Source organism: Carettochelys insculpta, chromosome 6, assembly GCF_033958435.1.
Source record: "Carettochelys insculpta isolate YL-2023 chromosome 6, ASM3395843v1, whole genome shotgun sequence".
Taxonomy (NCBI): domain Eukaryota; kingdom Metazoa; phylum Chordata; order Testudines; family Carettochelyidae; genus Carettochelys; species Carettochelys insculpta.
The window spans coordinates 15,739,505-15,765,363 of NC_134142.1; the positions used below are offsets into that span (position 1 = coordinate 15,739,505).

Below are 25,859 nucleotides of genomic sequence, written 5' to 3' on the forward strand. Positions count from 1 at the left end.
ATGATTCTCCCTCTCATTAGCCTACCTTTCTTCCTCTCTGTCAGATCTTCCCCTCTTACACTTATCATAAGATATCTCTATAGCTCTTACTATGCAAACTTACACCTCTTCATCCGTGTCTAATTGTCCTAATCCTTTCCTCCTAGATCTCAGTGTCATAATCCTTTTCCTCCACATTTTGCTGCCACGACTCTACTTCTGCAGAGCCATAAAGGGACATTTATTTACAGTCATAAATGCTACAGCTGAATTTGAAAAAGTCCCAGCACTGCCCTAATTCAGCTCCCCGCGACATCAGTGTTAAAATGCCCCATCTACCCAGCATTCCCTGATTTTGAACACGCCACCCCAGAGTTCATTCCATATGTAACCCACACACCTAATGGGTGTGATTTACTATCCTGTGTAGTGGAATTTGGACCAATTACACAGAGAAAGAATGAATCTCCCCTACAGCCTTAGCTGAGAGGCAGGTGGCTTTTAGCTCAAACTGTAGAGGCTCCCGCACCAAGCTCGAGTCTGCCTGTTGGCAGTTACACATACTTTTTCTCATCTCAGGTTTCTGGGCATATCTGTCCTAAGTCTTTAATAACTGCAGCAACTAAATGATTTAAAAAGTCACTTATTCACAGTGTAGCCATCAAAAGAAATACTGAGGCCTGTACAGTAGCAGCAATAACTTCATTACTGCGTAAGAATCCACAGAAACCTCTAGTCAGATACAAATGTAGTTTTGTACTAATATGTAGAGAATGTGTACCCTAAAGTGGACGTAGGGACCAAGCATTCTCTGTTTTGTTCTTTCTGGGCTAAATTTAGATGGGTGTATGTGTGCTGTGTGCCCAGGACTAGTACACCAGAGAGCCATAGTTCTAAATTTCCTGTCCTACCCACCCTTCAACACTCATTGATGCTACATTATAGGGTCACACAGAGAGGAAAAGGTACAACATGGGATCTCTCTTCCTTTCCTATCCTCTCCACCCACCTTCATCCTCACCATAAATGACCAGCTACATTTGATGAGCCTGGTGGGGAAAAAAGGAAGCTGGATTTATAATCTGCAGGGGTCCAAAATAAGAACAGGAGCCAAAGTTTCCAGATGGAAAAGAACGAAAAGATTTTCCTCCTTCCTTGCTGTGGGACTGGAAGGGAATGCCGGACTAGATTGCAAGTTGAAGAGTTTTTAATAGGACTGTAAGCAGTCACTTGCTTTGCCTGCACGTGGATTAACCTTGCCTCTGGGCCATCGTTCACTACCAAACCATGTGCCCAGAATGGAGTAGAAAACTTTTAATAAGTGCTAGTTCAAACAATAACAATTTCATAGGAATGGCCTCGGATGGGTATGCTTTGCTTCAGCACACAGCTTAATGCCAAGGTTCTTACCTGTTTCCTTTTTTTCTTCGGTCTCCCCATGAACAATATGGAGCCCAGGCACTTTCCAGAAGTAAAAGATAAATATCTGTCACTTTCTTGCCTAACTCAGGGAGGAAACTGAGCCTGTTCACCATCTTCTCCTCAGAGCTACATAATGTGAGAATATTTCACAAGACACTTCCAATCTAAGTATCTCAAAATGTTCCCTCATAGAAAAGTGATCAATTCAAAAAAGCAAAGCCATATGAGGCTAAAGTACACATATCTACAACCTTCTAGAAAACAATAAATACTGTTTAGAAGACTTAAATTAAACCCGCATTAAATTAACACACCCTCTGTCTCCAACAGAAGAGACTCCAGTGGCAGGTAGAGAAAAAGAAAAACTGAATGGGGTTGGGAGGGGAATAGCTCAGTGCTTCATTACACAGATGACTTCAGAGCCGTTGGAGTTTGTTTTTTCAGGCACTAGTAGCTAGATTCCCAACAGGCATCTTTCTTTTAAAGGTTCCAGAGCTACATGATGAAACGGGATGAAGGAAAAATACAACAAATGGTTCACTTAATTAACAGGAGTGGAAACTGTTTAGTCCCTTGGCCATAATTGCTCTAGGCCTAGAGTACCTTACAATGCTTTTCTGTTAGTGGTTGTTGTATTTTTACACACACACACACACACACACACACACACACAGAGTCAATTCCCTTTTACAAATATTACAAGTGTTTTACTGTCCATGGCACACTAGAGAAAGAGGTTAGCAAAAGTGCACATAATATATGTTCAGTAATGCACATCCTACTTGTTTTCAACATTCAAACATTCAAAGCTGAAAACAGGTTATATTTTTGTAAAATAAGGTTCTTGCCAACATGGAACTACTTATTTCTGACTATGTTAAAAAGCTATGATAGATTAACAACCTTGTTAGGATCAGCTTCCTACACGGACTGTCTGTAGAACTTGGCTCTAGATAGGCAGCCCTCACATGAGCTTGCATTTAAACTGCCAAGCTTATCACTTCTGTTGCATTTGCTATAAATAAAATGGAATAATGTCAAAAGATTACACTAAGCAAAGAGGCAGGTGTGGCATTTAGAAAGAGCTTTGCAAACTCTGTACCAAAAGCCTGTATTAAAAATCAGGGATGGATTTTTTTTTTTAAAGGAAGACTGTATAATCGCAGTGAAAAGAATTCTTTAAGGATTAAAAAAGTCACTTGTGTCGTTCAAGCAAACAACGGTTCAAATAATAAAAATTGAACAAAGGCTCTTTCATCAGTTTAGCATCCTAAGGATACAAGGCTCCAACGGGAAATTAAAATGAGTACTGATACCATTATGGCTGCAATTTAATAATGATTTTTGTCTACAATGATTCATGCATGCATTATTAATTGTAGTTGTTGCTTGTTTCTCCATTATCTTAGCTGGCAAGCTTGATTTTTTTAAATGTTATTAATGCTCACAGTTAAGCAGCTTTAATTCAGTGGCCTTTAAGATTTGTACTTTTTTCTCAAGCGGTCTCTAAAAATTCAAGATATGGCTCTAATTAAGCCTTTTATGATGCAGACAATGGGGCCAACAGAAGGGTTCATCTCTCAGAACATAATTCACAAGGAGTAAGGGGAAAGCAGCAGTGTGTAAATAGAATTATGGCCAGCGTTTTCAAAAACATTCCAAGGAGGCATTTTGTGCTTTCCTTAAAATCACCAGGAGCTTTGCCACTGGCTCCCATGGAAGAAGAGTTTGGTCAACAGTGAGCAATTTTTAAAATCATGCCCTGTAACTTTAGAAATCAAGCACACAACTGATGTACTTTTGTATTGCTTAGCAAGACAATTTCGCTTCCCAGGCAGGATAACAGTGGTCAACAAAAGCTCAACAGCCAAAATCCATCCTCTGACAACTGCACAGAGATCCAATTCACTATCATGAGTATAAACATGGCTCTACATAAATTCAAAATTAGAAATAGCCCAATGCAGTCGATTTCATACAGATGGAAATTGCTTACCTCGTCCACATTCTCAAAGGCATTGATGATGTCATAAGGTAAACAGGACAGAAGGTCTATCACAAACCAAGTTTTCAGGTAGTTCATCCTTATGAGTTTGGGATCAGATATAACCTCTCCACCAGGGCCAACAAAGGTTGTATGAAAGTTTAAAACAATGTCAACCAGAAAAATAACATCCACCACACTGTCCAACACCAGCCAGGCTATGTTGTTCTGTTTTGTTTTGAAGGAGACATTATAGGGAACCATAATTGCAGTATAGAAGGTTAGAATTAAGATGACCCAGTCCCAGGTGGTCTTAAAAGCACAATAATGTAAGATAATGTGCGGAGGAGTCTTTGGAGCTTCTTGTTTATACTGAGGAAGAATATCAGATCCGAGCTGGAGAACCTCAAAAAGAAAGAAAAACAGGGATGTTATGGCTTTCAGTTAACATTTGTTATAATGGGCACCTGATGAATTTGTGTAATACACAGAATTAAGGAGACAATGTTTTCATTATTCCCTGAAGGTTCCAAGGCAACCTGTAGTTTTTAAATTATTTAGTCTGTTAATCTTGTGAGCTCATCAGTGCATAAATCATGTAGGAATAGGTGGAGGTAGCTGTCACTCAGTGAATGGGAAAAGTTAAAGTGTAAGGGTAATCTTACAAAAATGGGGATCGTTTGCAGATGGACAAATGGAAAACCAAGCCAACAACTACTGCTGGGAAGTTCAAGGTAAAGTACTCTGCCAACTAACTGGCAGGAGGCCCATCTGGATACAGCTGTGCCAGCTCATGCCCTGCATTTACAACTATGAGTTCTCATTCACACCTCATTCACAGGTGCTAGAAAGCTTAGCATTCATACCTGGACTCTCTGAATCTAAAAACGAGCTAAAACATTATCCTACCAAACAATCTCCAGTATTCTAGCCTTATTGGCTGACTTCCTTTTAAAGTAAAATACTACCTTCATAATATCTGGTCTGACTGCTTGCAATTGTATGAATAGATAGGAAAGGAAGCATATACTGTAATCCTCTCTCTGCAGACTGCATAAAACTCACTGTTGCCATTAAAAAGTCAGCATCAACGACGACTTAATATTTTCAGTCTCTTTTCCAACTCACTAATGAAAATACTGAAAAGTACTGAAACCTGGGCATATGTATGAGTTCAATACCAATTCAAAAGTTTGCATCTTCCCAGTATCTTCTGTATACTCTCCTTTGTAAAACTCAGAACTGCAAATTTCATAGAAGAGCCAGAACAATTTATTCTCGCAAGTCTAATTATCGCTTACCTTGTTCCAAAATGAGAAACTAAAGTGGGAAGCAACAAATAGGGATTACCCAGGTTTTTCTATGGAAGCAAAAGCAAATTTAGGATTCCAAATGGGCATTAGAATAGAATAAATTCTTTCAGCCTTCACAGTGCCCTCTACTGGAGCTAATGTACTATATTAATCATGGCCAGGGTTTCCTGAAGACTGGGTGCACGTGTGGCCACTCAGGAGAGATTCAAATGCTGACCAGGTGATTGGAGGAGTGCTCATCACTAGATGTTTCATTTCTACTGGTGGTGCACATTTGCACATGCCTTGGTGCGCATAAAAATTTATTCTGCCCATGGATGAAAAAGATTAGCAGGAACATTGACCATAGCTGCTACACTGCAAATAGAACAGTCATCCTTCTTAAAATGCTCACAGCTGGAGAGGACTCTTGATGAAAAGGGAATGGGTGGGTCTAAAATACACAGAACAATATTGAAGTGCCTGAATCAAAATGTAAAAGTACTGCAATTACAAATTTCCAGTTAAGTAGCAGTTTTCGTTCTTCTTTCCAGGTGAAGAAAGGTGTGAAAGATGAGGGTGTGAAATCACAGATGCATAAAAGTTAATGGCATACCTTAATGGAGCCAACCAAGCCAGCCCTTTACTCAGGGACAACAGTGGACAGTCTTGTTAATTTAATGAAATATCCTACATAAAGTTGCCCAAATTGCCCAGAGGTCCTTCCACTTACACTTCACCCCCTCTCTTGGCCTGCCTGCAGGCCCAACGATGTTGTGGGGGCAGAAGGGAGCAGTTGCCCCCAGACCTGACTTTTCAAAGGGGCCCAGAGCTCCAGCCACTGCTGAAGTAGCAGCAGTAGCAGCCAAAACTCTGCACCCCTTTGAGATGCTGTGGAGCACTGTGCTGCTGCTGCTGCTGCTGCTGCTGCATGCATGATGGAGAGGGAGGCTTCAAAGTTAACTGCCCTAAGCCACAACAACCCCCTCTGTCGCTGGACCTGCCCCTTCCAAGGGCAGGGACCTGGGCCCCCCACCCACCTTGCTCCTGGGCCCACAGAGGCTGTCAGAGCTGCTGCCTACCGGTAGCCTTATTCCCTAGCACCCAGTTCCTCTGCTGGACTCTACTTGCTCCCAGCAGCCTCTGTACTTCTCTCTGGTCACCCAGAGCCTCTCACTCTCTGCAGCATCCTGCTGCCCTTTATATGGGAGCTGATCCCTGCTCAGATGTGCCTGGTTGCCCCAGGTCTCTCTTCTAGCCCTTACGGGGCCAGCTACTCTGTTAAAAATTAAAAGACAAACAAAACCACACTTGCAAGTGACAAGCTGTGCCAATGCCCAGGATGTAACTGTGTGATTGGACTGGAATTACTCTCATCCTCCTCCCTTTCCCCCCTCCTCTTTGTCACAGTCCCCTAAGTCCACAGTGTCCAATACATGGTGTGATGAAATGGTGCTTCCTCCGCCCGCTCTGTGCCCTTCCACGTGGGGGGATAAGTGCATGGTGGCAGCGGTGGAGGCAGCTCCAAGCTGCAGGCTCCAGGCATGGCAGCACCTCCAGGCGTGGCTCACACAGCATGGCTCTGGTGAGTAATCTCATGGGGGGGGGGGCAGGCGGCACCTGGCTGGTCAGAGGTGGGTGGTCTGTGGCAACTCTAAAATTTCTTTTGGACCATCTTGCCCTAAGTAAATCTCATTTCAGATTACACTGTAACCTCAGTAGAAGAGAGACCGGTGGGCTCCATCAGCTGAGCGCTTGGGCGGCTGCCCAGAGGAGATTCAGGGGCTGCCCAGCTGGTTACCAGAGCACTATCAGTGGGCAGATGTGTGTCTATGGTGGGGCACATCTGCACGTTTTGGTACACACAACAAAATTTATTCCAGCCATGGGTGAAAAAAGTTAAAGGGAACATTGGCAGACACCATGTCTCTTTCTGTACCTGCCATGATGCTGTCCCTGACACACTCCCATGCTGTACCTAACTAACCACGGTATAAATATAAAAGCCTTCTCAAAAACAACCGTGCCACACTTGACAGAGCATGTAGTCAGCAAAAGGTTTGCCTGTGGAGGACAATAAATTATAAGGACCATTCCACTTCATATTGCTCAGTGTAACTCTGAATTCTTTTTGTCTGAAATGACAGAGTTAATACTATTGAAATGTGGATAGTGTATTCTGCCCTGAGGAAGCTGTATCTCACTCAGAATGGCAAACTTCTTGCTCAGAACCTCTGGACTCAACCGGGTTTACAGAGCACTGAGAAGTCTTTGAGACAGAGAAGCCAGAGAGGGAAGCACACATTACATCTGCAAGCCTGTCTTGGTGCCTGGGGAGGAAAGTACATGGAAAAAACCAATAGTGGGAATAGTGCAAAACTAGAAGATTTCAGATTTGATTTTGTTAAAGGTGCTTAAGAGGTATGACGAGAATGGGATATGTTTAATGCTGCCATCAATCTTTAACGCTGAAGTCAGTACAAAAGCCCTCTGGCACAGAGACACTGCGACTGTCACTTTCAGGAGCTCATATATTTTGGCAGCTCCCACTTACCACTGGGCTCAGAGAAGACAGCAGCAAATCTTTATTGGTTGACCTGAGAGCATTCACCTGCTGCATTATTTGCATGCTAAAGGAATATTTGCCACTAACGGCGGATTTAATTTACAACTTTTAGGCTGCGTCTGTACTACCCCTGCCTTTCGGAAGGGGCATGTAAATGCAGCGAATCAAAAATGCTAATGAGGGGTGGATATGAATATTCAGCGCCTCATTTGCAGAATGGCAGCCACTCGCCACGTCAAAACTGCTGCTTTCAAAATGCAAACTAGCCACACAGACAGGGTTCTTTCAAAAGGAAGCCCCACTTTCAGAAGCATGCTTCTTCCTGAAAAAAATTAGGAGGAAGGGTGCTTTTGAAAGTGGGGCTCTCTTTTGAAGGGATCCCACCTACACAGCTAGTTTGCATTTCGAAAGCAGCACTTTTGGTGTGGCAAGTGACTGCCATCATGCAAATGAGGTGCTGAATATTCATATCAGCACCTCATTAGCATTTTCAATCCACTGCATTTACATGTCCGTTCCAAAAGGGAGGGGTAGCATAGATGAAGCCTTAAAGAGCAAAAGGTCACACACAATAGGACAGACTTTCAAAACTGGTTGCAACAGATGCACCAAGAAAAACACATGTGCGTTGTCTGTGCAAGCAAACCAGCATACAGCCAGGCACTCTTGTGAGATGATAACTTAATCCTCAAGCAGTCCACAGTTATTTCTTTGGGACTACTTAAGGAGCAAACTGTTACTCATTTTGACACCCTTACTCCCAATTTGGCCGTAGGTGAGTGCAGAACAGCATGCAAATGAGTGACTGTGCATCCTGAGGTGTGTAAGTACCAGATTAATGCACCAAAATGACTTTTACACAAACACAAAAAAAAAAAAAAAGCCATGCAGGTAGTAGAGATCTGTGTACGTTTTATAGGAATCAGTCATGCCCCATCCAGAAAAGATGGCTATATGTATTCCATATGCTCTTTCACATAAGAAAAACATGTATTTTGAAATTAGTACCAGGGAAAATGCTTATGTAATACAATATATCAGTAATGATGTTGATTCTTTTATCTATCAGTTCCTGTTTTCTGAAACACAGGCAATCGGAAGTTTGTCTCACACTTACTTCTGCTAATCTGGAGTGCTTGTGGACCACCTCAGCTTTGTTCATCGGCGTTAGCTGCTGCAGAACACTTCGGCTGTTTGTCAAAGCTCGTGTCAATCGAGCAAACTTTGTCCAACCTGTGAGGAAGAAGAAAACGTGTAAGTTGGATTGAGTTACAAGTCAACAAATGCAAACCTCATTAATGTTGACAGATTATAGTTTTAGATTTGAATGGTTTCTCTCTCAGATATGCATGGCATGGCATCAGACACCAGACTCGCATCTCCTGCAAAACAGAAAAACACCAACCACTGCTGTAGGTACCTCTGCTAGTTAAAAACAATCAAGGGCACAACTGAGTAAAATTAACATACTTGGACATTTGCTTTCTTTTGTGTTTTTGAGAGAGACACTGATGTGGAGGTGGAGTAATTCCGGTGTTGGAGCCGAATTCAATCTTTGCATCAAGCCAGTCTTGAGTACTGCTGGGGAAAACGAGAGAACTCTTCCACAGGCCTCATCCAAAGCCCAGTGAACCCAATGGACAGACTTCTGCTGATTTATTCACTTTAGATCAGGACCTACATATCTCTACATACATAAAATCAACCCTGCCTTTACCCACCTCCTACCCTCAAAAAAGATCCAACACCAAAACTATATCAACAAAAAATACAAACAGAAGTTAAAGCCATGTTGATATCAATGCTGCTGAATGAAAATTCATACAGGTCTAAGGAAGCCACATAAAAAGAGACTGAGGGCTACACTGTGACAAGGTTAAAAAAATACATTCAATTGTTAAATTAATGATAAAGAGCTACTTTAAAAGTGGCTGGAGAGCCACACATTGGGCTGCCACAGACAAACCTGCTTTCATAATTTAGCATGAGTCAGTTTTTGCTTTATCACTGATAGCAACACAAACTGGGAACTGCAGCACTAAGTCCTTCCAACCAACCAAATGCCAGCATGTGATAGTGGCCATGTATGCATAAACAGATGAGACAGCACAGGAGTAAAAGAGTAGGCAATGAAAATCCAAGGCCCTTAAGCAGGATAGCATCTAAGTCATAGCCATAATGAAAATGAGCATCTTTCTCATGCCTGCTGGAGGGAAGAAAACCCTCTGCAGCTTCAACTAAAAAGATTTAATTACCTTTTATCTTTTTAAATCCTTGTTGCACTGTATGAATTTTTGTGTACACATGTACTTAAATTCAGTGTAAGTCACTCCCTTGCCAGATTTCACATTCCTGTTCGAAAGCACAAGGGGTCATGAGAGCTTCTCAAATTAAAAAAAAAAAAAAAATAGTCAAGACAATTTTTTTAACATGGCAAAACAATGCATTTGTCCATATGCTCATTCTCAACAACAGCTGAACTAATATAGCTAAAATTTACCCACCCATTTCAACCTCATGAAGATGCCCAGCATGAAAAATTTCAGCCCAAACAGTTGCAAGTTGGGAAAATTCTTAGAAACTGAAAACAAAGTGTTAAAATGGGAAGTACACTTGCCCCCAGCTATGGTATGCATTTTAGTAGCGTGTTTTTGAAATGTATTGTCATTAAACTTCATATTCCTTCCTCTTACTTAGTCACTGGCAATCCAACTCTAAGCGTCTCAGAGAGGGTCATAATAACCCAAAGAGCTTTTCTATAAATAAAACCCATCACACTTTTAAAATCGTTTATCACAGGAGCTTCCAGAACTAGAAGGAAGTACTGGATCCTGTTGTAACGCCAGAAATCTCCCCATTTGCTGTAAGATAGAAGCCTATTACTAGCCATACAAGAGGTGAAATACCAGACTTTAAAGGGACACATGCTTTCTCTGTACAGAAAATCTGTTGCAGGTGAAAGATGTAACCTTGCTCAATATGGTCATTGGGCAGCTGTAATACAGGGGAAATTCCACGTTTGAAAAAAGAAAAGGGAAATATTTCTATATTATGCCGATTGTATTTTTAAATAACAACTGTGTGTAGCCACTCAGGGATTTGGAATGTTAGAAGACCCCCTAGTTAATAGCCACAAAGCAGGTGGGATAAACAAAGGTGCTTTACTTGTATATTACTACGTACAATCTGCAGTGTAAAAACGTGTAGCATCCCTGAACTTTCGTTCAGTTACCCAACAATAAGTCTTAATTCTGGATAGCTAATAACATGGTATATTCTCTTTCTCTTCAGTCGTTGTTGACATTCAATTAGGAACATGTACTCTACTCTGTTAAACAACGTCAAAAGAGACTTCACTGTTCTGAGTATGAACTAATAATTTCTAGCACAAAAATCTTCTATTTTCTATTGGTTTTAATTGCCCTACAGAACTGGCAGGGAACAGGAACAAGGAAGAAGTAAATAAAAAATGTCAGAAGAGCTTTATCTTTCCTAACCAGTGATTTCAGAGAGCAGCTGAGCACAGTAGTGGAATTATAACAACTCTATGCCAATGTTTCACATAATTGCTAGAGTCCATCATACATCACACAGTATCACACAGATTCCCTTCAGTACTTTCCAATTATGCCACAAGAACAGCTGAAAAAGAGCAACCCCATTCAGGGGTGGGATCATCTGCCTGCATGCAACTGTGAATACAGGGCTACCATTCCCCCCGTATGGAATAGTAACTAGTATCTGTGGGAGTGCACAGAAGCTAAGACTTAATCGTTAGCCTGTAACCATTTCTGGAATCTCATAAATTACAGGAATGGGAAGGTCATCAGTGAAGCCAAAACTGCTACAGTAAACCCTCGAGCTACACAGGGGAGGGGAGTGTCCATTCCTGCAACCCCTGTGTAACACTAATTTTTGCACAAGTTGAGGGGAGACGGGTTTCCCAATCCTGTCAGGGGCGGCAGTTGCGTTAATCCGAGACACATGCAACATGCTTGCACGTATCTCCAGGGTTTACTGTTCTACCAAATATCTGGACTCCAGGATTCCTTCATTTGTCAGATTTATCTCGGCTCAGTCAACTATACAGAACTTTCTAACAAGAGATGGTCAGTGAGTCAAGATTTACTTGGTTCCCTAAAGTTTAGGTTATTAATTGCCTTGTGATTAGATCAGGATTTTTTGTTTGGTACTGTTAACGATAGGGAAAGCCCACAAGTCCTCTTCTGTGTGCCCTTCCTACAGCACCTTCAGAACATGATAAACTGCTGCTGTTCCACATCTAAGAGAAACTGAAATTTAAATATACCTCACCCTCTGCAGAAACTTGGTGAGAAATGCCTAACAAAGGCATGAATAAGAAAATCACCTATTCTGCATTTTCCATGAATAGGTGATGCCTAAGCCAACCCTCTGAGGAAGATATACAAAGAGGTGGTGAATGAGTATACAAGACAAACACAATCATAGACCATTTTGATCTCTAGGAGAATAAGCAGGGAAACACAGGTTTTAAAATAAATTCTTCTTGGCAAGTTTATCCTATGACATATGAAAGACAAACACATTTTTATTCATAGATTTGGAGGCCAAATGGGATCACTGTGACCAACTAGCTTGACCTCCTGCATGAGACAGACCACTGAATTTCACCCAGTGCTTGCTGCATCAATGCCCACAACTTCCTCATGCTCTTAAACCAATCTTAAAAAAATCTTTGATATTCGTAGTGATCTCAGGCAGGACACTTACAGTTAGCAATTCTCTCCCCTCCCCTCTGCCCCTTCCCCCTTCTGTCCTATGAATCTGATTTGTCAGTTTTTCAATTTTTTTGCACTGCTGTGGTACAAAGCCATCATGCCATTTCCAGCACAGCACTATCTCCACGTCTGAAGAAGTGGGTCTGCCCCACAAAAGCTTATCACCTCCAAAAACATTTTGTTAAAGTGCTGCATGAATGCTTTTTTGTTTTGTTAGGATACAGACTAACATGGCTATCTTTCTGTTATTAATGGAAAAGTTATTATCTTTCAAGTGTGATTAATCCTGCTTAAATCCAGGCATCGTCTTTGTATCTTTGAATTTGATGTATTTGCATCAGCTCTGTATATTGGCTAACTTTCCATACACATGGACTGTGGGCTATGCTTGGAAAAGTAGTCTTCCATGCACGTGACAAAGGATATAAAAGACCTGAGAGAGCTCCATTCTGATTAAACCACCAATTTGGGGGAATTGTCTGCCCTGTTGCTTATATTCTCAGTGTGGTCTATCCCAGGCACCACTGTAATCTCATTGTCCTTGGAAATCTTCTATCCTTAAACTGAGGAGTCAATCGAAACCTTCTTCAATCCTACCTGTATACTCAGATTGAGACTCCTGCACTTGCAGGAAGTTAAAGGTGGTATCATAACACCAGAGGATAAGAACAGCAAGGGTCATCTAGCGTAAACCCCTGGAAGATGCAGGATTTGTTTTGTCTAATTGATCCAAGGCAGATGGCTACCCAATCTATGTCTGAAAATCTCCAGTGAAGAAGCTTCTACAATCTCCCTAAGTAGTTTGTTCCATTGTCCTACTAACCTAACCAGGACTCTGTCGAACAGTACTATCACCTCCCGTGACTTGCATGCTCTAATCTATGTTAGTTTACAAGGTGCCACAGGACTTCTCATTGTTTTTACAGGTGAAGTATGGTGCCTTGCCTAGAACAAACTTACTACTAGATAAGGCTTGATCCTATAGGCTTTACATAGTGGAAAAGCCAGAACAACTTTAACTGAGCCCTAATTATCCTCAGTGAAACCCTCTTCATGCTAATACCCGCCTTCCTACTTGATACTAATCTAAGACTACATCTACACTACCCCCAAACTTTGAAATGGCCATTCAAATGGCCATTTCGAAGTTTACTAACGAAGCGCTGAAATGCATATTCAGCGCTTCATTAGCATGCGAGCGGCCGCAGCACTTCGAAATTGACGCGGCTCACAGCTGCGCAGCTCGTCCAGACAGGGCTCCTTTTCGAAAGGACCCTGCCTACTTTGAAGTCCCCTTATTCTCATCAGCTCATGGGACTTCGAAGTAGATGGGGTCCTTTCGAAAAGGAGCCCCGTCTGGACGAGCCACGCAGCCGTCAGCCGCGTCAATTTTGAAGCGCCTCGGCCGCTCGCATGCTAATGAAGCGCTGAATATGCATTTCAGCGCTTCGTTAGTAAACTTCGAAATGGCCATTTGCGTGGCCATTTCGAAGTTTGGGGCTCGTGTAGACACGGCCTAAGAGTGTCATTTATGACAATGCACCTTTCCTCTTAAGGTGCTGACTAACTCTGCTTTATGCTGGACAGGTGGCATGGAAAGAAATCAGTCCCGACCTGCAGTTGATAGAGCTATATTCTATTTCCTTGCTTTGAACTTACTCTGTGCACTATGAAGTTCTACCAACTTTGGTTTTAACACATGCTGGAGGAGATTTCACAACCCCTCTTCAAACCCCAACATTCTGTTAATATAAATACAGGCTGATGAGCAAGTGGTTGTATGAACACTTTTGTACATTTCTTATGTAAAGCTGCCCCTTTGTGTTTCAGAATGAATGGACTGAATGGCCATGTAGCTTTAAGCAGCTCTTGCAATACACAATATAGAAGATGGAAAGGTGGAAAAATTGTCAAAAGAAGGTGCGACAACGAGTCTCTCCAAGAATGCTTCCTCTGTACAGGACATTTCAAGCAGAAGAATGCCAGCTTCCTTTAAAGTGGCTTTGCTCAATAAAACCCTCTCCTGTTAACTATTATCTGAAGCCACGTCTTTGGCAGACCCCAAGATCCTGGGCCTGGCTCAGGGCTGGGAACGTACCCTGCATAAATAAAAGCAACCTGGAGACTCTTTAACCTAGTGAGTTCTCTATCACTGACTATATTTAAATTAAGACTGGCTGTGGCTCTAAAATATTAGCTCTAGAAATTATTTTGGGGGAAGTCTTGTGAGCTGTTATACAAGTCATCAGACTAGGTGATCATAATGATCTCCTCTGGCCCTGGAATCTAACAAGTTAACCTATTCCTCTGGCTGACCATGGCCCCAATAGGCAATTGCTAGCAACTGCTCCACCCTCACTCTGTCCCTAGGCATGCAGGACATGCCAGGGGCCAGGCAGCATACAGACACTGCCTCAGTTCTGCACCACTGATGATTTTTTTTTTTACATGAGCAGAAGCTCTCGCTACCCCATTAAGCCAGCTCTTCAGTACCACTGAGCTGCAGCATGTTGCTAATGCTTCGGCAGCAATGAAAGGACCTGTCCAACACAAGAACACATAATGGTCACACTCTAGTATATAAAACTTAGAACCTGGATATTCTGACACTTAATTCAAGTGGTTTGATTTTCAGACTCTCAGCAACAGCGGACCCACTGCTTCCATCCTCTTTGCTTTACAATGAGACCTGTTCTCTTACAGATACCACCATGCAGCTGTTTACAGCCTTTCCCGCCACCACCTTCTACATACGAGCATTTTCACAGCATACGCAACGTTACCCAGTTCTAACACCCCTTCTCCAAAGGAGACTTGCTCCATCCAGAGCACTCCCTTTTGCCAGGCCCTACTAGCCTTTTTTCTCTCATTGCATCAGTGTCCCTCTCCTGCTACTGACTCCTTACACTTCCTTCCTGTGCTTTTTTATCCCATCTCCTTGTCAGTAGGACTGCTGGTAACACATCTGGGTGACCTTTAGCTTCTGTGGCTATTTCCTCCTTTGCCTCTTGAGACACTCCCCTTTCTTTTACCTTCTCTTTGCTTGTGTTCTCACCAGGAAATAGTTTTCCAGCCCTTCTATGTTTAGTTGCTCTTTTCCCACAGGTGTCATGTCGTTCCTCCAGTGTTGCAGGTGCCCTTTTGCTTCCCTCATGGGAAGAGGTTCTACTCTGCACCTAACATGGCAACGCATCTGCTGCCACACCCCATTTCCATTGAAACTCCCTCCAAACTTCCTGAGGTACCCGGGGCACACAGCAGAGTGACCTGTCCTCATTTATTCATTCAAGCCTCACTCTTGTTTTAAGAAATTTTCATCTTCTCCCACCTGATTAGTGAACGAGCTGAGCCAGTGTCCACTCAATCCTTTTGATGCCCCCTCCCCAGCATTCCAGGAACAGTCAGTAGCTTCCTTTTTTCCCTCCCCGCTGGGAATCCTGCACCAACCACGTACGTCTGTAAACCCTCACTCCATGTATGGCGAGTCTCTTCTGACGTGTCCGCGCTGCCCACACTGGTAACACTGAATAGACGGGATCCCAGACGTGTGCTTCTGGGCTCCTCCCTCTTCTCCAATTCACTCTTTCTGGATGTTGGTTCTTTGGCCTTCCTCCACAGATCTGTGCCCATAACCTGCCAACCCCCAGGGAACGTAAACCCCTTGTTTGCAAACTCTCCTGTTACTTAGCCTCCCTAGTCTCTTTGACCATTTCTCCATCTCTTGTCATCAAGAGCCACGCAGGCCTTCTGAGCTTCTCCATAGATTAGGGTGCTAGCCATAGCACCCAGAATCCTTGTCCCATCCTGCCCTCAAGGCCTCTCTTTCCAACACGACCACAGAGGCCGCAGAGTTGGCTGTGGCACCCATCTTGCAGAGGCCTACAACTGCACACTATCACCAATCCCCACTGCAGGCCTCCCCACACATTCTGGTGTAAACTCTGATCATCGTTGCTGCTCCTGGGCTTGCTCCCTTACAAATTCCTGCTGGGGTTTCGTTGTTGTTGATGCTGCTGGAAGCAAGAAGTTTCCTCTTCAAATGGGAGTATGGCAGGTCATCTGCACTCCCTTCTGCTGTTCAAGCAGCCTTTGGAATGCCTGCTCCATCTCTCTGCCTGCTGATCCTTCACACCAGCTCCCCCATCACATCCTTCATCTGCATGGATAAAGGAAAGATCCTAGACAAGCCACCAAGCATGACGGGGGTCCTATGGCTCTTGACCTCCTTGCTTTGCTAGAGCACGTCGAGACTGCTGCTCATATGGGTAACACTGGACAGCTCGCTTGCAGAGTCTCACTCCTCCACCCTGTACATAGTGGTGCAGTCACCGTACTGCAGTGTTCATCAGTTTTGTCACCCCTTCCCCAAAGTGCATGGGGAAGGTGTCTCCTTCCAAAGTGCTCCTTTTTATCAGGCCTTACTAACCAGCCTGCTTGTTCATCTGCCCACCAGCTCCCTCTCTGTCTTTCCCTTCTCCTGCTTTTTTATCTTATCTCCCTGTAAACAAGCTAACTAGCTCCTTAGTTTCTCAGCCCCAATCTGATGTAGAAATCAGAAATGCGTCCCCTTAACCAGGCCCTCCCAGGGGGCCTAATTGGCCAAAGAGTGACCAGTGTGCTGGGTTAGTTCCTGATTCCCAACACTCTATTAGCTTCAGTGGGAACTGGCGGTGTTAACATCACTAGGTATCTGGTACAGTTTATTTAGAAACAAAAGCGTGGACTATAGGCCCAGAACCTCAGATGTATTGAGGCCCCCTAGCTCAGTGGGAGGTAAGCACCTAACTACCATTGAGCATCCAAGTGTGGGTCTTACAGGCTGGCACATCTGAAAATGGAGGACAAATTTACTTTCTACTTGTTAAGGGAATATGAAGAGTTTAAAAGTCTCAGGGATGTGATTACTAAAATATTTGCTCTTTTAAAAATCCAGCCATGATTTGTTTTCCTTAAGAAAACATTACTGTATCTCTACTGGGTTTCAATTAACCTCTTTGTGAAAGCTGGCCTGATCTTCTAAATAAAGGAAATAATGAAGGTATTTAAATCAATGCATCACATTAGTATCTATCTAAGATCATAATCTGAAGTAAAAATGCTTAGGTTAACAATGATAATCTGTGCAAAGAGACTACAAAAGGCTAATCAAAGCAATTCCCAATTCTAATGCTGATTCCTGCCCACAGGAGCATAAGTAACACCTTGACACAATGAAAAGGCCTTTTTTGCCATCTTGCAGTAGAGCATGAAGTGGTTAACACATAACACTTTAAACAATCTATATTCTATGCCACAGAGAGCTAAACTAAAGCAAAGAGCTAGCAATTTTTAAGAGTCAGGTAGTTTGGAGATATAAAATGAGAAAGACAGATCAGTTTCCAGCCTCACTTGTAAATATGTGCAATTCTAAATCATTTATGGATGTTCAGCCAATCAGATCATTACATTAGCTGGATGTTTGTTCCTTATTATGGATAAAGGGTAGCTAGTGAAATGGGCTGTTCTTTATAATAATTTTTTCTACTGTACTGTAGCTTTACCAGGGAATGGGCCATAAAAACAAATGAACAAAGCAAGCAGAAAATAATGGACCAGATTGTGAGATTTTTGCACGCATTAAGTAGCAGCTTTCTTGACAAGCAGGCCCACTGAAGCCAATGAGACTATTTAAGGAGCAAGATATGGTTCAGCATGCGCTAAAATATTTCATCTAGTTCAGTGGTATTAGGCCGAATCCACTGACTTCAAAATTCTGTGTAATCCATTGTTTTATAATAGGCAATAATACTAGGATACATCTTAGGCATGATTTCCATTTTTGCATGTACCACTGATGCGTACTAACAAACGGTCACACACCCATTTTGAACTCCCAAGCCAGTCATTGGTCAACTCAAAATGGATGCATAATCATTGGATGAGCTTGGGCAAGTCACTCTACTGCTCAATACTTCAGTTTACCCATCTGTAAAATGGGCACAATGATACTGCTTTTCTTTGTAAAGTGCTTTAAGCTATGCTGATGAAAAGGGTTACATAAGAACTAGGTTTTTATGTAATACATGTTTTCAGCCTCTCCTCTAGCTTAACTGTGATTCCACAATGCACAAACATTCAAAGGCAAAACATTTCATATTTATTATCCAATTTTTTCTAACAAGCTTCACGACTCCACCACTAATGTGAATTTTTAGATCTAAGATCAATAATAAGTGCAGCTTTTTGACCTGAGCTGCTAGTACATTCACTCTCACACAAAAAGCATTAGAAACATGGACACCCAAAATTATATTCATTATTTCATATATTGCTTAGGAGGTATCAGCTTAGAAAATGTATCCATTTAAACAAATAACATTGGAAGGAAATAGTGAGAGAGGCATCAGACACCAACGGGCGCTGATCCCACAGTAATTGATGATGATGAAATAACATTCCTCTTTTATATCAACTTTTATTTTAATTGTACCTCTCGGTGTGTTAGATTTTCTTTCAATGGAATTATTCTGTCATTAAACATTAACAATCTATAAATATCTTACAGTTCATGTGGTTATGGATTCTGTATGTAACATGCAGGCTTTTAATGAGGCATTTAACTGGCATTTCCAGATTTCAAGTGAATTTATTTTATGTGGAAAGGACTAGTGGATGGCCCTGGAAACTTAAGCCCTGTGTTTGTCAATGTAGCACGTACAGCACTGGCTGCAGCAAAGATGAGGTTCTAGGTGCAGGCCTAGACAAATCACTTCCAGAAGTCAGATATAATAATTAAGCTCCATCCTGGCTCAGACTGCCCACAGAAGCATCAGCTGTAATGACAACTTTTGTGATGTGGACATTCTCCCACTGGACGCTGGACTGAAGCCACTACCAAAATCAAGGAGATACTTTTTGGCAACCCATCAACCTGGGCCACATCGAAGCCCATGACCTTGAAGGAAGAGGTTCTGTATCTGAGCCTATCACCTGAGTCACTGTCTAATTGCTGTTATTCTAAATGCTATTTGATTCTGCTTTGTGGAAGTGTGATGTATTATAGTTGTAGGCAGAGCCATGGGATGAGGTGGGGCAGTCGTCTCAGACCCCACACTTTTGGGAGGCCCTGCTCCTCAGGGGGCAGGGAGGGCTGGCGCCTGCAATAAGGCTTCCTCCTCTCATTTATTTCTGCACCCCAATACACCCATACTCTGAGCTAGCACTAGCAGGCACAAAGACAAAGGGGAAAAACAACTTCAGGTGCTATGAGAATTCATATCTAAGAGAACAAGCAATTTCTTAAATCACTTGAAAGTGCCTTCCCAAACACAGCAATTGCAGACAGGATTTTGTTGACAATCCCAGTAACAGTAGCTTCAGGGGAGCAAAGTTTTCCCAAATTAAAAATTAAAAACTACCTACAGCCAATGTTTCCCCTAATCTTTCCCATCCCTGTGCAGATTTTTTCTTCCCCATCCACATGCGGAATCATTCTTTCTGTGCACTGAGGCATGTGTGAATGTGCACCACCAGCAGAAACAACACCTAGCTGTGGGTGCTCTGTTAATCAGCTGGGCAGCATCTGAATCTCTCTCCTGAGCAGCCACACAAGTGCGCAGCTTACAGGGAATGCTGCCTACAGCCAATTATGTCTCAAAAGAGGCTAGGGGGACTTGCCATTCCGTCCATTGAAAAGGAAGGAGCATCAAACCTGGATTACCATAATCTGATAGCAGAGTTTGCTGCAAGGAAATTCAGAAAGATGAATTTCAGAATGAAAGCAGTGTGACACTGATCACAATCAGTGACATGTTTTTATTATATGAACAATTATAATGATAAAAAGAGCTACAATACAACTTTGTAATTACACAGCTGGGTGTTATTACTATTTAACCTGCAGACAGAAGCTGCCCTTGAAATCTACTGTAGCCAGATTTCACACGTATAAAAAAAAATCTTAAGGGGGAGCCCATACAGGTGACTTGCTCTGGGCCCCACACCTCCTAAAGGAACAGCCCTGGCTTTAGGGCGTGGCAATATACTTGCCGACACTGCAGAGTACATCGTATGGCAGGATTAATACATAAAAGTATCAATATTTTATTGTTATTGAATTTTTCATCTTAAATGAAATAGATATCTTAAATAATAGACTAACTCAAGTACACCACTCATAGTTACATTGTGCATATGTTTTACTTATGTGTTCTGTATGTTCCTAGACCTGGTAGACTCTCAAAACAAAGAAGTCTTTTAAAAAACAAATTCTTTCAACTACAAATTCTAGTACTTTAAAGCAGTATAAACGCTTCTGAATTTCCCAGCACATTGTAATTTATATATCAAGCCCACAATTCAAAACTGAAGTGCTCTGAGCGCTTGTGAGTGCACTGTGATGTTATCTGCAAGAAAAATGAATTATGCATATCCTACAGCACTACAGCTGACAAAGTAGGGCTGTAATTCCAGTGCAGTTGGCGGGGGGCGGGGGGGATACAGACTCATTCATCTGAGACACAAAAGGGAATGCAACAGTGCTGGGTTTTCTCTCCCACATATGGATGGCAACATTTAAACTGTGTCTACACGACAGCACTCTTTTAAAAGGGTAAAATTTGAACGACAGTTCAAATCTGCTCTTATGGAAGACTGCTCCGTTCTTTTGATAAAGGGGAATCCACACAGCTCCGGGTGCTCTTTCGGAAGAATGGAGCAGGACATTGCGCAGACAGGGTCGCACGGCGGACAAGCCCTCTTGAGGGCCGCAGCCAGCCACTTCCTTAAAGGCCCCCTCCACAACACCCTCACCCTGCACACGCTGAGGTCTGCCGAGCTGCCCCAAGCCAAGCCGAGCCCATGCAGGAACTAGAGGGCTAGCGCACAATCCAGTGGAGCCCCAGCAGCTGCTCCAGGCATGGGATGCTGCTATCCTGGACACTGTGCTAGCCATGCTGTGCACAGTTGTGATGGCCACGGCCACCCCCACTTGCTTGGGTAACCAAGCTGCCCCACCCCCAGGGCCAGGGAGTCCGCCCACCCTGGGTCCTGCCAGCACCTCCAAGGCGCCCCAGTGTCTCTGGAGCCACCCCAGCAGTTCTGAGTGGTGGGAGCTGCTGGCGTTGGGGGCGTGGGACAATGCCAGATGGCTGCAGAACTGCTGGATGAGCAGGCAGACCTTCCAGGAGCTCTGCCACAGGCTCGCCCCTGCCCTCAGACACTAGGGCACCTCCATGCAGCCTGCCCTCTCCTTCAAAAAGAGGGATGCCATAGCCATCTGGAAGCTAGCCACGAGGGACAGCTACCGCTCCGTGGGACACCAGTTTGGAGTGGGCTAGGCCACCACTGCGGCTGTCCTTGAGGTAAGCTATGGCTGGGTCATACACCCACCATGGGGAGGGGGCTCCTGAACAAGGGGGACCCTGGGTGGCAGAGGCCAGGAAGGGGTGGGGACCAGGAACTCCCCACCATGCCCTCACGAGAGCGCACATCCTCCATCCCGTACAGGTCATCTGGGCCATCTACATGGGTCATCTACATCGGGGATTTAGACACAGCCGTCATGTGATTTGCTGCACTTGACTTCCTGAACTGCTTCGGCACCCTGGATGGGACATACATCCCCATCCGTTCCCCACGACACAACCACCAGCCACTACATCAACAGAAAGGGCTACCACTCAGTAGTGCTCCAGGCCCTGGTGGATCCCAAAAATAAGTTCATGACCATCTATGTGGGCTGGGCGGGCCAGACATGTGATGCATGTTTTCAGAATTTGGGCCTCTGCTGGCACATGAGGCCAGGGCCCTGATCTCCCAGCAGGAGCTCCCAGTCAGGGACATCACCATACCACTCTGCATGGTGGCAGACACCACCTAGCCCCTGCAGCTATAGCTAATGCAGCCATATATCGGCCACCGCGACCCCACCCAGGAGCTGTACAACACCCAGCTGATCCATGACCACACCATGGTGGAGTGAACCTTTGGGCACCTGAAGGGGTGGTGGCGGTGCCTCCTCTTGTACCTGAAGATCAGGGTGTAGAACATGCCGCAAGTGGTAGGTGCCTGCTGCACCCTCCACAACATCATGGAGGGTAAGGGGAAAGCCTCTGTACAGGAGTGAGCGGCTGAGTCCAGCCCTGGGTATGAGTAGCTGGCCGCAGCCCCCAGTTACCAGACCCACTGGGATGGGTCTCTATCAGGGAGGCTCTCCATGGAGAGCTTCATTCACGGGCCCCCCTGGCCCACACCCACAGCCATCCTCCTCACACAGCCACCCTTCACCATCTCCTCCACCACCACCACACCCCCACATCAAACCCCGCCCCCATTTCTCCATAAAGAGCACAAGACGTGGGGATCTTTGAAAAATAAACCATTTACTATAAACTATAACCAAGCAGTTGTTTTCAGACTCAAAAAGGAAGAGGGACAAACTATGTACACTGGGGGCTGGGATGCACCTGAACCTGGAAGGGAGCTAGGAGTATCACTGAAGGGCAGAGGCAGAAACCCACAAGCCCCGTCAGCCCCAGGATCCCCTCTTCCCCGAGGCTTGGGGTCCACAGCGGGACTGAGATGGGGTGGGCTGCATGGCCACGTAGGTCTGTGGGAGGGCTTTCGCGGAGTTGGTTGGAGGGGCGGCAGGGGGCTCAGCAGGGGGACAGCACGCAGGGTGGCAGGGGGCTCAGCAGAGGAATAATGGGGGAGCAAGAATGCAGGCCATGTTTGCCATGTGCTCCCGGAGGATGCCAGTTATGCCCTCCAGGTTGTTGATGAGCCTGTCCCAGGCTGCATTCCGCCAGGCCAAGCCAGCCTCCTCCAGCTCAAGACATCACTCAGCGACCTCGGCCTGTCGGCAGCTGCCAGTGTCATCCCCCAACCGCCTACAAGGTCTTCAGCTGCAGGCATGCAGTGGTGCTGCTGTACGGGTGGCCTGGGCCCTCTCCGCTGCATCCAGAGGGCTGCCCAGGACAACGCAGGGCATGGAACTCTGCCTGCCCTCAGATGATGCAGCTATATGGAGAAACAGACAACGTATCAGTCCCTCATCATGGCCCCGAGAGTCGTGCCCCTTTGGGCACTGTCCCCCATCCAAATGCACGGTGACCATGGGGTATCGTGAGCGCAGAGAGGTCCCCGTCCATGTGGCACAGTCCCGAGGTGCAGTCCAGCCCCACCTACCTCTTGCCACACATGCAGCTCACAGTGACGTCCAAGGGGGCAGATGCTGAGTGTCACTGGCAGCCATCATGGTGTACCAGGGACCATGGCCAGCCGGGATGTGCCCAGGCTGGGACCACTGGGTACGTGCATGGCACACTGGCAGCTGTGTCGTCCCCACCCCAGAAACTGGGGTGCACGCCCTGCTGGGTACTTACCAGATGGTCCCTGGCTGACCAGGAGGGCACACTGAGGACCAGGTCCCCCTCTGTGAAGATGTACAGCTGCTGGCCTTGGCTCTCTGGTCCCAACTCCTCCTGGGCCTCTGCCTCCCGCTGCTCCGCTAAGGTGTCGAGGGAGACAGGTAGCAGGAAGCTGTCCCAGGGCCCAAGGATGATCTGGAGCTCCCTGTAATAGAGGCAGATTGCAGGACCTGCCCCTGAGCGGATGGCTTCATCCCAGGCCCTGGCATACCCCTGGCGGAGTTCCTTAACCTTGCTCCAGACTTGGTCTGGAGTCCACTCAGAGTGTCCCAGGGTGGAGAGACCATGGACCAGGCAACCTAAGCCTGTGGCATTGCACCAGTTTACCCCCATCTCCCAGAGCATCTCCTCCTCCTTCAACAGTCCCAGGAGGTCTCTGAGCTCTGGCTTGGTCCAGGAGGGAACCCCCTTTTTTTTTTCCATCACCCTGGGCTCCTGAGATCCCTTCAAGGGCTCTGAGAGGGGGCCCTGAGGTTCCTATGGAGGGTGGCTGCTGGCCATTCAGAAATTCTTTTAATTATCTGGAATTTACCTTGAAAGATTCAGGAAGTCACTTTCAGAGTTGAAGCAGCACTCAGGTGCATGCTTCCCAGCCTGGAGTTTGTTGTGCAATGAAGAAACATTAGCCAGATATGAATTCCACTCTAATGGCAGGAGCACCATGACAATGGCTGAGAAGGTGGTTCCATTTCAGGTGTTCGTGTGCTTACAGCTCTACAAAGAATTCACCTCTGGGCAGAAATTCCTCACACCTCAAAGATGGATTTTTTTGAAATTATACACTTGTACACTTGTTTGTTTACTGAGAGTATGAAGTAAATAACGGCAGACCAAGTGACAACTCATGCCCGGGCCCCAGACCTCACTGCGCACTGATAAATTCATCACTGGGAATCTGTCTGGATCACCTGTGTGTTAGCATCGTCAAAACAGACATTAAAGTTATAAGAATGTATTTAGTGTTTAGCCTTTATGAAATATTTGTACACTGATACATGCATTAAACCCTTTATGTTATTTGTATCCTATGACATAAGGCACTATTTTAAGTGTTTTGCTTTAAAACTGTCAATGTAGATGTCAACTCCTGCCTATGTGCATCAGACAAGCCAATGTGGTACACCCACTGCCCCCCTCCTGCCACCCAAAACGAAACCCCTACGAAAAAGGGATATGCACAAATCCTCATCTCATCAGTTTGAGTCCTAGGGGAAGGGGAATAAAAATCTGTTTCAAGAAAAATTGTTATCACTATGCTACTTGGAATGTGGAGAGGGCAAAATTTTTAAGCATAAGCAAAAGATTTTTAAGTGCTTAGCCTAGGTTAGCCCTCATGGACACAAAGTAACTGTGTATTACGCAATATCTATTATCTTTTTATATTTTAAACATAACTCCTTTGTGTTTATGGTTATTCACTTTAACTTTATATATAATTCTCTCATTTCTTTCTCCTAGTTAATAAGCTTAGTTACTTTAATAAAGGATTGGCTACAGGAATAATCTTTGATGAGAGAGCTAAGGTACAAGTGACCTGGGAAAAGTAACCAGTCCTTTGGGACTGGGAGTAACCTGAACATTACTTGTGATTCTGTGGTGCACGGGACCATTTAGCACAAAGGCACGTTTGCCTGGGTGATGAGACATACCACAATGCCCAGCAGGACTGCCTGGGACTCCAGGGTAAGGCTGGTACAGGGCATGAGGAGTTCACACTTGCCATTTGGTTGGTAAAATGTAGTGACAAAGCATACAGGTTTGTGTCCTATTTCTTGACCATCTCCCCTGAAGTTGATACACACAGTCATCAGCCTCTCCACGCAGCTTGATAAATATATTCAGTAACTTTTGAGTTACCTGAGCACAAATGATCAGACATTGGCCTCACTGTAAGCAAATCATTTAGAGCTGGTTTTTTGCATTTGAATGACACCCAAAATTTCTCTTTAAAGCTTTGTGGGTTCATAGCTCTTCATAACAGCACAGACTTTGCCACCTTTGGGATGGGTGTTGGGAAGGGTGGGAAGAAAGGTGAAGAATAAATAATGATAGGCAAATTCAAAACAAATCTTGCATGTGCCTGCAAAAAGATATTACTTCCCTTAACCAAGTGTGCACTATGTATCATTAGAAAAATAGCATATATAAACTTAGCATACAGCAGCCATGAAGCACAGAATATGCCTCAGGATCAAGACAGACAGTATAAGCAGGTTCTTTTCACCCTTCCAGAAAGCTGAGATCAGTCTAGAGTGCTTATTTGAATAGGCCACTGCACATTCAAATGAACACCATCTGCAGCAGCTGTTAACAAGTAAGCACAACCACCAGAGCTCTGCTGACATCATTGCTGGCAAACAAAGAACAAGCAAAATGGACCATTTCATTGTAATTTCACCTTCAAGAGGAAAAAGACAATCACTATCTCAACACAAAGGGGAAAAAACA

At 44.4% G+C, this 25,859-nt stretch overlaps 1 protein-coding gene across 1 annotated transcript in view; it reads right to left on the reverse strand.

Annotated features, from left to right (window-relative positions):
- The window catches only part of KCNH5 (potassium voltage-gated channel subfamily H member 5), a 234,387-nt gene that overhangs the window by 176,394 nt on the left and 32,134 nt on the right, over nucleotides 1–25,859 (reverse strand). Inside the window, exons 5-6 of the mRNA XM_074998679.1 lie at nucleotides 8,361–8,476; nucleotides 3,398–3,790 (exon numbers count right to left, since the gene is read on the reverse strand). Coding sequence (XP_074854780.1) covers nucleotides 3,398–3,790; nucleotides 8,361–8,476 — 509 coding nt within the window. The remainder of the gene's footprint in view (nucleotides 1–3,397; nucleotides 3,791–8,360; nucleotides 8,477–25,859) is intronic.